The 13,952-nt window shown below is 40.2% G+C and overlaps 2 protein-coding genes across 2 annotated transcripts; both read right to left on the bottom strand.

The window, feature by feature from the left end:
- Positions 1-16: 16 nt before the first annotated feature.
- LOC146570077 (maternal protein exuperantia-1-like) lies at positions 17-2,347 on the bottom strand. Its single transcript, XM_085282885.1, has 2 exons — positions 2,105-2,347; positions 17-1,390 (listed from the first exon to the last, which is right to left on the bottom strand). Exons 1-2 carry the CDS (start codon positions 2,175-2,177, stop codon positions 741-743), a joined length of 723 nt encoding a protein of 240 aa, XP_085139011.1. The 5' UTR covers positions 2,178-2,347; the 3' UTR covers positions 17-740.
- Positions 2,348-6,960: 4,613 nt separating this feature from the next.
- On the bottom strand, positions 6,961-10,338 carry LOC146570076 (uncharacterized). The gene is made up of 3 exons (XM_085281131.1): positions 9,995-10,338; positions 9,811-9,862; positions 6,961-7,804 (listed from the first exon to the last, which is right to left on the bottom strand). The coding sequence occupies exons 2-3, from the start codon at positions 9,860-9,862 to the stop codon at positions 7,269-7,271; spliced, it is 588 nt and encodes a 195-aa protein (XP_085137257.1). The 5' UTR covers positions 9,995-10,338; the 3' UTR covers positions 6,961-7,268.
- Between the last annotated feature and the right edge of the window lie 3,614 nt (positions 10,339-13,952).

Genomic DNA, 13,952 nt, shown 5'->3' with positions numbered 1-13,952 from the left:
GTCTGAACTTGTTTTTTATTTCCTGCCTCTGGAGCATGAACATGAACAACACACACAGACTTTTACAGCCCCCCCCCCGTGTGACAGTACTGTATTGTAGCAAGTATTTCTATTATATCATAGAAATGTTTGTTATAACACAATGTCATAGAGTGGCAAATGTGTAGCAGACTGGGGTGACCTGATGATGTTCTCCACAGCCTCCCTGGAAAGATCAAAGCCTTAAGAGAAGGGTGTGTCTGTTATGCTCTTGAGGATATTTGAATGGGCAGCAGGTCAGACCCAGGACACGCTTATGAACACCTCAGTGTCAGCCCTGAGGAGCGAGAGGGGAGGGCGGTGTAGGCATCTCTGATTGGAATGTTTTACATGCTAGTGAGCAGAAAAGAGCATGTGAGAGTATACAATCTGGAACAGAGTAGAAATGCAACACATTTATTAATGTCGAATATAGCTTTCTATAGAACACATTGAAACATTAAGTATATGAAGTTTCTTTTGTCATAAAGCTGGTAGCAAATATCTGAATATAATAATGAAAGTAAAGCTGCTAGGTCAACGATGAGTAAGGCATTTTAAAATTTACCCCACACTGCCTAAGGCTCAACCACTTATGTTGTGTTGTAGAAAAGTGCAATAAAGCTTTATTTCCTTATATCCAGTGTACAGGTTTTTGTTATGTTTACTTATTTTCTTTTAATATTAATTTCTTAAGTCTCAGATAATGAATTAAAATTGTATCAGGTTCTGTTATGATCCTCCGTAACCGTCACGGTCTGTTTGAAGTGCTCCCACAGGGGGCGCTGTCCTGGTAGTCTGCAGTGCACTTTGGCAACTGTGACAGGTGTTTTGTCGTCCATGGTGTCCAGAGTAAATCTGTGCCTGCAGATCACTTCCGGCTTGGGCCGAAGAACATCATACAGTGCCTGTAAAGCCCGCACGTCCTCCAGAGCATCATGGGCCTTGTAGCGCACGCCCAGCAGCTTCCTGACCAAGTTCTCCTGTCGAAAACTCTCCAGCCCATAGTCCTTCAGCACCTCACGTGACAGCGGCAGAGTGTCAACGTAACCTGAGACCAAAGACTCAAACTCTGCTCTGAGACCAAATTCATCTAGCGCGCGAGCCAGAAGCACACAATCAAAGCGGCGAATGTTGTGGCCGACGACGAGAGGGCGGCCGAGCATCTGAAGGAAAGCTATAAAGGAGACGAGCACCTCTCTGAGGGAGTTGGTGAGAACAGGCTGCCGGTGCAGGTACAGCCTCTGCCTGTGAACCTTGAAGCCAGTCACCTTGGAAGCTCCTTGCTGCATTCGACAGCGAGGGACGACGTAGAGGTTCAGCGAGTGGCCTCCACTCACCGCAGCCAGCTGGACGATCTCACAATTTGGATCTAGAGGAATAAAACATGAACACTTTCATGTGCTTCAAATTTAAATGACTACCTGAAGATTTTGTTTGTTTGTTTTTTAGCAGAAACAAGAGCAATTTTAAGAGCCAATAAATGAAAGTAAAATAAATAAAGAAGAAACAGAAAAAACACCCTCAAATAAGTTAATAATTGTTGATGTTGCACAGTTTGTTTTCCACTGTGCAGCTTCCTGCAGCAGACATGGGCTTAGCATAAATGGGTAAAAAAAATAACTACAAATAATAAACCTGAGGGACATCTGTTTGTGTTTTGTCTTTGAAAGAATAAATAACTCAGCCATTATACTGGAATATGATTTTTAAATAATCAAATATCAGTCCAAATCTATATTATAGCTTCAACTTTCTGTTCTTAGCTCACAGGAGTGGTCTTTTGCTGCTGTAGCCTTCAAGGTTCAACATGTTGTGCATTCAGAGATGCTGTTCTGCACATTTTCTGCTATTTAATAGTTGTTTTTTTCTTTTAAAGAAAAGAAAAATGACCAAAAAAAACAAACAAATGAGCTATTGAATATTTTGGCTCCATTTATCTTCCATACATGTGTGCACGGTGCGCTTAGTGGGTCAACCGTGTGTGTCTTTCCAACTTTTAACCGCAGTTTACAACATTATCACCATGATACAGTTTTATCGGTCATAATAACTCACGTAAAACAAAGTTAGAGTATGACCGTACCCAGTCCAGTCGTCTCCAGGTCAAAGAAAACCAGCGACTGTTGAGCGCCTTCAGCTTCCTCAGTTTTTTGCATCACGAATAAATAACTTCCGTTAGTGAGAGCAACGGAGAGGTTAGCTAAAAAAGTCCAAAAGCGACTATCATCATTGGCCTAAAGTGTTTAGCGATAAAACATTACATTTGGTCGGCACAGTTTTACTGTACACCGAGTCTGTCAAGCTTTCCCCGCCATGTTTTAAAGCACCTGCGCAGTGACCGACCGGAAGCTTGAAAGTTTCAAAACAAAAGCCTAGACGAAAAGGACCATATTGGACCATACAATGAAGATACATGAAAAACACAACTAAAAAAACTCGCACGCTTAGGTATAACATGCAACTGAAAACCGAGAAATAAAGAACCTTCCCATTTAACTTTTTTTTGTTATTTCTTCCTCTTTGGAGCTAAAAGAGGCCACACATACACATGAGATGTCAATGGAAACCCCAGGATGTCCTTATTTTGTACATCAGGACTTGGTAGGGTAGCTTAAATAAGTCAAATGATATAGACCAAAAACAAATGTCTATTACAGAGGACATAAATGAATAGGCTGGTTCTAAGGAGGATATATTTGTTTGACATACTGATTTTTTTCTGCGTGAGTCATGCAAAAATTTTGAATAGTAGAATGCTCCCATCTATAAGAGACAAAAAGATAGCAAGTCATCTATACAAATTACAAGCTATGTTGGGCTCCACCACTGACTAGAAAAAATAAAATCAAATAAATCTTTGATCTAATCATTGGTGTTAACCAGCAAGCCCAAGGTTCACAACTATGCCCTCTAGAGAAGAAGACGTGTGTAATTGGTTCCATATGCTTGTCTGTCTGTCTCTTTGTTAGCAGTCTAGCTTCTACAGTTTTCAAGAAATGAAGAGTCAGCTGAGACAGGATACGGTGCCGTTTAAGGTTCTTTGTTATTGATAAATGAGCCACATGAGAGCTGTTACTTACTTTAAACAGAATTTATTATTATTATTATTATTATTATTATTATTATTTAACTTTAAACAGTTTTCTTCGGGCCAAGAACTGCGTGTGACGTCACACTGGCTACCTGCTGTGACCTATCAATGCGTTCTTCGGGGTGGGCGTGGCTTCTGACATGCGAGGCTATAAATAGCCAAGAGCAATGCCAGTAAAGCTCAGTTCACAAAGCATTTATGCATCAGAGCAGCGAGTGTAATTTAAGCGCATTTAGTTTACAAACAGCACACATGTCTAGCACAACTCCAACTACACATCAAATGAATCCCACTTCTCCAATTCAGAGTTTAAATAGTACAGACTTTAACATGAATACTCCACTCACTTACACCTCAGTGGAAACTTGGGAGTTACTCATCAACCACTTTTTTGGTACAATTGTACCACAGTGGCAATCTCTGGTACCGTTCAAACCAGAGTACTGTGACTTTCATCTGCTTTCCACTTTGTTAACAGACATGCTGAAGTTTTGTAAAATGTTAGTGAGATCAACTAGGGAACCCACAGAGAATGGAGATCCAACCTCCATGCAAACCTCTGAGGTCTGTCTTCAGTCCATGGGCACAGACTGCCCCGAGAAAACAGAGGATACAGGAGCAAAGGACAGCATCCTGAATGAAAGCTCTGTGGATGACCACAGTGATAATGAAAACTTAGAAACTCCAGGACTGGAGGCTGAAGCAGCCCTAGACTGCATATCTGTGGGTAATTCAAACACACAACTCGAAACAATAGACACAGCAAAGCCAAAAAAGAGCTGTATGAAGAAAAACTTCACAGCTGATAGAAAAGACTTTGACAAAACAGAATCTTGTCTCCTGGAAAACAATGTGAAGCTAGAAGTACCTGAGTCTGACACTGAGTCTTTAACTTTTTCTAGTATCAGTCTGCTGTCTGATTCTCTAAGTGAAAGCTCTGTAGAAGACCAGGGATTGGAGGCTCAACCAGTTGTAGGCTGCATATCTGTAGACAACTCAAGCTACAGAGATGAAACAGAAAGTCGAGGACTGAAAGATGAGGCAACCCCCAGATTTCAGGGATTCCTCAGTGACAGTGAGTCTTTAACTTCTTGTCAGATCAGTCCACTATCTGATTCTCTGAGCGAGGAAAAGTTGTGTGTCAACAAAGTTATTCAGATGGTGGTTTCAAAGGCCATAGACAACGTCGCCTCTAAACACAAGCTCTTCACAGAGCGCCTCACTCCTGACTGCATTGGTGATCGCCTGCTTGAGAAAATGTGGCCAGAAATTAATGACAAACATTTGGATCTATCTCCAAAAAGCCTAAAAAATATCCACGAGGCCATTTTAAAGGATCTTTGCAAAACACACAAATGCAAGGAAAAATATTTGATTTTTAGTCTGAGGGAGCAGCTTGATAACATTACTGTTCCAATCTTCACCAAACACCTGCTGGGATTACCAAAAAGAGTACTCAGTGTATCTAAAAACTGGGACGAGTACTGGGAGCTTGTGGAAAAATTCACTAGAGATCTGGTAATACACAGCATGGCCGAACTAAATGAGACGACGACATGGCATTCAGGAACAACTGACTTCATTGTACAGAGGCTTAGCCAAAAGATCTGGAACAAAATTTTGTCCAAAAAATATAAAATCTCCCTAGAGAACATTGAAGAACTCAGCTTGACAGTATACAATGATCTCCATGAAAAGTGGCATTCTCCAGGACAGTTCATGAAGTTAAGCAACCCAACGGTTGACGAAATAATTGTCAACACTTTCAAAAAACATGCCAAGCTGAAGAGACAAAGTATCATCTCTAGGATTTTCTCATGTGCACACTAAATGAGTGCAAATGAGAAAAAGGTGTGCTATTTTAAGACAAGCACACGTGCTTGTCTTAAAATATTTATTTAAATTGGTCCATCTCATCTAAACTTAGTTTTAAAACCAAGTTTAGATGAGATGGACCAATTTTAATTGGCAAAAAAAAAAAAAGAGTGGTTAAAATAACCACTCTTTTTCTCCTGCCTTCCTTCCCTCATCCCCAACTGGCCAAGGCAGATGGCCACCCCATTCCTGAGCCTGGTTCTGCTGGAGGTTTCCCCCTTGTAAAAGGGGGTTTTTCCTTCCCACTGTCGCCAAAGTGCATGCTCTTGGGGGTTGGAGTTTCTATGTATTATTGCATGGTCTTGACCTTGCAATAATACACCTTGAGGGAAGTGGAGGGGGGGTTGGTTTGGCACCGTTTCTTAACTTAAAATGTCCAATTACAACAGGACATTTTAAGTTAAGAAACAGTGCCACACCAAAATAAATAAAAAAAATAAAAAATAAAATGAAATAAAAATACATTTTGTGTTGTTTCATTTCATTTGCTGAAAATGGGATATCAGATTATTTTAGTGTGTAAATAAAATACCTTCCATCTGGTGTTGTACCTCTCTCTGTCTTTCTGTAACGTAGATCACGAGCCAATATTTTCCCCATGACTCCACCAATCAGCTCGTGTCAATCTGGAGTTTACCTGCATACATCCTGTTCACTCTGTCAGAAGTTTGGCGCCTGCTAGTGATTTAGGAAACACCCCCAGATTGCCTGGTGATAGTCACAGTTTAGTGTGGGCAGTAGCCTGCTCAATACAGTGTATAATTACGTATATATCTATAACGACTCATTACGTTATAACTACATTAGTGTACTTTGTTTCCTTAGCTCAGGCCTGCTGGAGATTGCCTTTACTCTCAGAGGGACTTATCCGAATTAAAACAGGTCTCTTAACGTAGAGCATAGAATAGAACTTTATTAATCCCTTTGGGGAGGTCAATTTATTGTTTATTTTTGAGCATGTGGTTTCTTTGTCTGTTCTTCCCATCCTCACTCAACCTTAAAAAAGCAGTGCAGCTGCATGGCTGCAGATGTATGTATGTTCCCTATGTTTGCTAGTACCACTTAATTAAATAACCTGAGCTCTTTTTACGCCTCCACTTCACAGAATTCAATAATTAAATAACAACCCAAAAAGTTTCAGTTCTATTTATTGTTCATTCTTATGGCTTTGCACCTCTGACACACAAGGATAAATTCAGCAGCGTGTGAGAAAGAGGAGGAGAAAGTCGGAGCAGGGAGCACCAACCTAGAGATGAAGAAGAGAACAAGAGAGATCAGACATGATAGCCAAAAAAATATTGTGATAATAGCCTATTTCATTTAAAAAAATCCGGGTGTGTTTTAGAATATCTTGAAATATACCTTCTCTGATTTCTAAAAAAATAAATAAAACGCGGCTTGATTTTTCAGGACTTTGCTCACCGTTAGTTAGAAAGGATCGCTCGCCTCTGTGCTTCTTCTTTGGTTGAGGTACCTTGGATTAGAAATCGCTGCTTCCACCTAGTGTATCCAGCCAAAAATGATCACAGCTACACGACATTTGTTGATCTCTTTCCAGTGGTTTGCAATTTAATATACATTTAGGAAATACTGCCGGATAAGTATACCAGATATACTTAGTTGAGTTCTTTCCCCGCCACCACGCCACAAAATACAATAACGAAATAACAACAAAAAGACTTTAGTTCATATCAAAGTTATATTTATTTTATCTCTCTTAAGGCTTTCCAGGCTGTTCTCGCTCCTGTCGTTAGCTGATGTTTGTACGAGACTTTATTAGCGACAATGAAAACAAGGCAGCATTCAAAGCCTGTCTGTATTTCTTCACCTTGGGGTGCTTATGGATATATTATCGCTATTAACCTAAAAAAAAAAACGTTTAAAGGTGTCATTTCCTGCTCTTATAGAAACCTGGGATAAAACAGAATCAGTTGAACCTTAGAAACCACAGAGAGACACTTTGTAGTAGCAGATCTTTTATTAAGGCTGAGAAAGATGTGGGTAATGCTCTTTTTTAAAAAAAACAAAATATTTTGCAGACCCATTGCATTTTGGTCCACAGAGGCTACAAAAAGGCATCAATGAGATCAAAGGGAAACAGAAAAGGAAGATTGCACTGCATGTGACACATTACATTACATTTAACAGTAAATAAGTTAAATCTTGATAACTTATGACCACACATACTCCATTTTATTTGTTCCTGTTTGTCCACTGACCTGAACATAACAGCAAATAAAAGGTCAGCTTTAACATTATTTATTTTATTTATTAAAATTATTTAATATTTTTGCTTTGTCCCGAAGGTACAATTGGAGACGCTAAATGTGGTAGGTCTCCAGGCCTTGTACAGCTCCTGCAGCATTTTGGCATCCTCCACAGCATTATGAGCGTCGTAGCTTTTTCCCAGGAAGCGCCGGACCATGGACTCCTGGGAGTAACTGCTCAGACGAAACAGGTCCTTGCTAAGCAAGAAGGTGTCCAGGAACCCAGACACCACCTGTTGGAACTGCTGCAGGAGGGAGCAATTCTGCAGCCACCTGGTGAGCACAGGTGCATCAAAGCGCTTTGCATTGTGGGCCACCAGCAGCACTGGACGGTGGAAGGAGCGCAGGAAGGCGATGAAATTAGTGAGAGCCTCCGCAAGAGGGATGGTGTCCACGGGAACCCCGTGGAGAAAGAGGCGGTTGTTGCTGACGGTGAAGCCCGTGACACGTTTTGCGCTCTCTGTGAGAGGCTGGCGGGGGAGGATGTAGACATTAAAGATCCTGTCTTCACAGATGGCGCCGAGCTGAATGATGTCACACACCGTGGTGTCTGAAAATAGAAGACGGGACAAAAGGAAAAACAGATAACCACAAGTTATAATAGAACAGTCTTTTTGCAGAAAGCAGTGCAACATGAACAGGATGATAGCTTCCCATTTAAAAGCAATAGTTTGTCAGGTTATAATGTTAATATTTCTATCCTTGTCAAGACTTAGATGAGAAATCTTACACCACTCTTAACATCTGTCACTCACATGGATACCTTGACAGAAATGCTGAAAACAGTACTGGTGGGCAGATCTATCGCAATATCGATACCAACACTGGTATTGGATCGATACTAACACAATCGTATGTAGTTAAAATCCCAACACTGTTGTGTTGGTGTTCATTAAAATGTACTCAGGAATAAGCAAATTTATGATAATTCAGCTAATAAATCATGACACACAGCTCTGACCTACATAAGCTCCCCTTATAAGTTAAAGGTATCGGTATCGGCAATACTGCTCTTAATCCACTTGGTATTGGATCGATACCAAAATTTACAGTATCGCACAGCACTAGAAAACAGACAGTCTTGAGGATGCTACAGAGCATGCAAGTTTTTGTGTGGTTAGTTTTCAAACAAATGGGAGAGGTGCCTAGACATACATTTGTGCAGGAGTTGGGGCTCGAACATTCTCTTTGTTGTGCTGGATGATAGTTTCTGCACCTTTCAGGATGTTACGCCTGATAGGGATAACCCTTCTTTCTATTTTGTGAACTGAACAGTTTTTCCTTCACATTTCAGGGCTGCTTCCAGATTGAAATGACTGAGTGTGAATCAGAAGATGATGGAAAACAGCTTATTGTATTTTCTGGATGCAAGTCCACTGGAGAATTACGCAACATTAAAAAATGGCCGGTAGATGTATTAAACATAAATAAATAGACAAAAACACATAATGTTTGTTATCAGGAAGTGATAACAGATAATCACTCCCTATTTGTAGATTACAGTGAAAATGAAAATATCATCAGCTGCTGTTGTTAATCTTCAGCTCTCTGCGTGCTGTTCTTTTTGTCCTGCAGGTAGGGCTGTTTGCTGATCCCGCTTATACTGACGTCAGTAACACGCCTCTCTTTAATGGACTCCTGCCAAGACGTGTGACACCAACATGCCTGGCCTATGAGGCCATTCTCACACCCACGCTAGCTCAAATCACAGAAACGAAATCAGCATCTGGTTTCATCTATGGCGTGTTTTATGTCCCAACGATGACAGGAAATATAATTTTGACTGACTTCCTAACTGAACAGTGCTGTGGTTTCCACTGAGTAATCTGCTGAACTCTTTCTCAAATTAACTGCAGCCATGCAGTCCTGAAACACGAGTGTGTATTTAATGTTAAATGTACTGTTCATATAATGCAGAACATGTATGATACTAGCACGTGGGCACAGCCGTGGTTTCTGTGCTTTTTGTTTGTTTGTTTTTTGTTTAAAGCTGCCTGACACTTTTTATAATCCCTCAAAGAGAGCTTGAGGAAACGGAAGGCTGACAAGTGTAAGATTAGATTAGACAGCAGTAAAAACAGAAACTACCACCCTCCTTATCGCGTAGAGTAAGGCCTTTACGTGATGTGCACACGCGTGTGTGTTGGCAGGTAAAGCCTTCAGATTGGATTGGAAAGACATGATGGATAATATCAGTACATTTTTTTATGTGTGAACAACACAAGGTAATGTAGGGGATCACTGATCTAGGAAGTTTGTCCCATAAAATATATATTTATTTATTTTTTAAAACAAAAAAAACTAAGTGCAGCAGCGGCCGTCTATCAAGTAAATAAAGTGATGTTTTGGTGCTTAAAGCGTGTTGTAATTCTGTTTTGGTAAATTGGTGAATGCAGTATTAGGCAAGGCACAGAGTTGCAACTGCATGTAACTACTGCTTTCATTTCATTGACATCCAGTGATGCTGAGGTTTAAGTTACTCCAAAAAAGCTCTATCTAAAATAACATAAAATAAAACAAAATACAAGAAGAAACGTTATATTATTAGATTAGTACCTAATCCAGTGGTTTCCAGGTCAAAGAAAACAACAGTTCTGTCTTGAGCCATCTGCAGATGAAAAATTAAAACAAAACAACAACAAACAACAACAGTCAGTGTTTAAACGGAACCTTTTTAAAGTTAATTTTGCCTCCTCAGTCACAGCTGTAGTCAGTCACTGAGAGCGTGTATTGAACTCACCGTGCAGCCTGCAGGTTGCTGTAAGTCTGCTGAGCCTTGTGACAGATGTGAAGTCAGCTGGAGAGAATAAATGTACTTATGCGGACTCCTCAGGGAGGGCCCAGCAGGTGAACCCCCGCCACGACATTTCACAACTTAAAACTGCGCCCTGCTTTCATTTTAGTGGAAGAGAAACTCTTTTTTTCTTCCTTCTAACCAGTCTCCTTCCTGCTCGTTCGGCCCGCTCTGAACGTCCGTGAATGTGCCAGCGGTAGAAACACACTCACACGCACGTTTCTCGGTAAACGTGGAAACTTCTCTGCTGTTCGTTCACTTTCATTTTTGAGCCGCTAGATGACACACGGTTTTTGTTCTACGGCAAACCGTAGATTTGAATAGCCTATGTTATATAAATGAATAAATAATAATACAGTGACTGTATGACACAAAATACAAATATAAAGAAATTCATATTTTTAAAAAGTTACACTATTAAGCGAAACTTTAAAAAGTAGAGTGTGACCGTAATGATTTTGAAGTAATTTGAAATAAAAAGTTTTTAAAAAGTTGTTAAAGACGGTAAAAAACAACCCCCCCCCCCCCAAAAAAAGCAAAACAACATCAACAAAAAACGTATTCTACAGTATTATAAATATTCTGCGAAGTATTTTATTTTATTTTATCTTGCGCTCGTTTGCTGCCACCTTCTACCAACCAGGGATGCTCATGATTGATCATTTTCCTATAGTCCAGCATAAACGTTTTCACAGCCCCTCTGCTGTTCTGTGAAAGTTTGTAGACACCTTCAGAAACAGTAACTTGATGTAATTATTTACTGTGTGACTTTATCACATAGTAGTGAGGAAATTGTGGTCCGCTCTCACAGCGGTTAGTCTGTTTCGGTTCACTGAGCTTTATGGTGTTTCATTCATACACAGCATTCCAGTCAAGCTGAGATCTGGACTTTGACTGGATCATTGCAGCACCTTGATCCATTCATTTTCAGACATTGTAGATTTGCTGCTGCACTTGGGGCCATTGTCCTGTTGCACAACCCAGTTTTCTCCAAGCATTAACCGTTGGACACACTTGACTCACACGTTAGAGAACTTTGGTATTCTTCGGTTTGCCAAGTTGCATCTGAGCAAACCACAAGAGTTGTTGAACCAATGTCCTTTGGATAGACGAGAGCGAAGCGGAGACGTTTGGCCAAAATGCACAGATCTACATTTAGAGAAAATTAAATGCAGCATAACAAACACTTCTTATCAACTGTCAGGCACCGTGGCGGGGGGATGGTGATTTGGGCTGGGGACCTTGAAGTGACTGACCAAAACCTCCTCAGGCTGTACTGCCATGTCTTTTGTTTGTTTTGTTTTTTTTAGAAATCAGACCTTGGGTTGAAATTACTGGGACATTCTGTTGACTATTTTTCAGCTGTGAATAATCTTTCTCACTGGACCATAGATGTATAACCTTTGCAGGTTGATGTGCAGCAGCTCATTGCTTCTCTAAGACCATTGTCGATGCCTTTCCTTCTTCACATTGTGTTAACAAACACCTGAGTGCTCCAGACCTGCAAACAGACAAAACTTCTGCTTTTATAGAGGAGGTGACATTTTCTGCTACTTACTCTCTTTATTCCTATGGAAGTGCAAAGGGTGCACTTAGTTTTTCACACTGTGGTTGTGAAAGTATCATGCATTCACTTAAAATAAGGCTGGTTTTTGTTTCTTTTTTATGTACTCGGATAATTATATGAGTAATTCAGTGGTACGTGGCTTTAACGCATTATGTTATTTTAGATAAAATTTGGAGAAAAAAATCCCTTCACTATTAGGCTATAACGTAAAAATCAATATATTGTATTCAGACCTTTTCTATCTGAACCTGAGCTTAAAAAAAACATACCACACATCACTCAAAACACATCAGCATGAAGACGATCACAGAGGTGAGAAGGTGTGGTGCCAACACAAAAAGCTTATGTAACTGTTTCTGATTGCAGTTTCCCCTGTTTCCTCTGGAGCAAATCTTATTGGATAACTGTTGTAGAAAAGAAATACTCTGTGTTAATAAATTCTAATTTTTCTTTTATTCATCTGGTTTACCCTCTCGCACCCTCCATGTCTTTCTCTGCACTGATGGTGGCACTAGAGCAGTGTTTCCCAACCTTTTGGAGCCACAGCACATATTTCACATCAGAAAAATCACACCAAACAAAAATGCCACAAAAGCATATTGATAGTTTTTGTTTTGAATTGGCTCGGTTTGTCCCGAGTATGCCCTTCTCGCTTTCTTCTGACCACTACTCATGCTAGGGCCTTCATTTGGGTAAGAATTTTCTCCAGCACCCAGGTCAGATTGACTACCTTTTCTTTTCAAATATGTATCTATTCCTTATACGCACTGCGTTGCCTGACAGAATGACTATTATGTAATTTCTTCTTCCTTCTTCTGTTTTACTGGCAGTTGGCAACCAATTTAATTAGAGCAGGTTGTACTGCCCTTTAGTAGAAGATAATGTAACTGCTCTGCCCATTACGCCGATTGCTTAGAGTACTAATCAGGTGAAACCAGATAATCCTCCACGGCACACCTATGTGTGGTTGGGAAAACACTGCACTACACTACAGCCCAATGACGCGTCACCAAGGGCGTAGATTTGGCATGGACGGAAGGGACATGTCCCCACCAATCGCTGAACCAGATTATTGAATTGTCCCCACCAATAATTTGATCTATTCGAGTAAAGAAAATCAAACCCGATAGAAAGAAAACAAAAACGATCTGTCAACGTCTCATTCACCCAGCGGTGCAGAAAGAGTTAAATTACGTCCTCTACTGGAGTCCTACCTCATGTGACAAATATGGCCAATGTGATTGGCTGTGCATTTCATGGAGCTCTGTTTAGTTTTAGCAGCGGCAAACCTGCGCTGCGAGGAGGATGGCAGCAAAAAGGAAGAACCCGGATATAAGTATTTTTCAAAGAAACCTGTAAGTCACTTAAAGCCAAATTAACTCATAAAATGTGTCCGTCATAATAACATTACAGGTTATGCTAGGCTTTGGCCCACATCAGTCTAAAATTGTATGTAACCACGAATAATGTGTTTTGGAAACTAACTGCACAACATGCAGCACTATTAGTTCTCTCAGTCTCAGAGCAGCATTTCTAATTTTGACTGAAACTGTCAGAGAAAACGGCAGCTTTGAGCAAGTCAGGATATTAGTTTACAGAGGCTGTTAAAATTATATGTCTAACGTTAAAATGTTGGTGACACAATAATTTCATCCTAATGGTACTGACATATTCATAGGGTTAATTTTTGAGACAAAATGTCATGAGGTAGTCATGATTTTGCAAATATCCACCTTGTAGTGCAGTTTGCACAAATTGTTTTAAAAATGCACTCACCCTGCAAACATTACTGATGAGTCAAGATCTGCACAAATTGACAGAAACACTGAAGCAGCTCCACATTTTATTGTCATGTATGTCCTATTTGTCAGGTGACAGAAGAACCAACACAAAGCTCAGAGAGCAATGGTGATGCAAGATCACAGGTGAAATTGGATCATGAGGCACATATGTGACTGCATGTATGTGGAATGTCTCACTGTTATTCATCAGGTGACAGAGGCAGCTCTGCCATGTTGTAGCTCAGACAGAGGTGAAGAGGCGAGGTCACAGGTGACTGACTGATGATTTGGTGCTATAGATTAACTAGTATTTATTATCATGACAATAATTGTTAGGCTGCTGATGTAAATTGATTCACTAGTGTATATTTGACAAAGAATCTGAATTGACATGTCTCACTTTTTATATGGCACGAATCAATGTGTTATTTTATCAGGTAGCAATATGTCCTAGTGCAGTCAGAGGGGAAGAGCCAGGGCCAAAGGTGAGGCACATCAAGCACAGAATAATAATTGTAATCTGAGGATAAAACGCAGGTACTGAGGCTGAAAGAAG

The sequence above is a fragment of the Mchenga conophoros genome, linkage group LG7, assembly GCF_057382185.1.
Source record: "Mchenga conophoros isolate Kocher_MC1m ecotype Shallow Benthic linkage group LG7, M_conophoros_male_GT1.1, whole genome shotgun sequence".
NCBI classification, from domain to species: domain Eukaryota; kingdom Metazoa; phylum Chordata; class Actinopteri; order Cichliformes; family Cichlidae; genus Mchenga; species Mchenga conophoros.
This window is presented reverse-complemented; position numbering and strand designations above follow the sequence as displayed.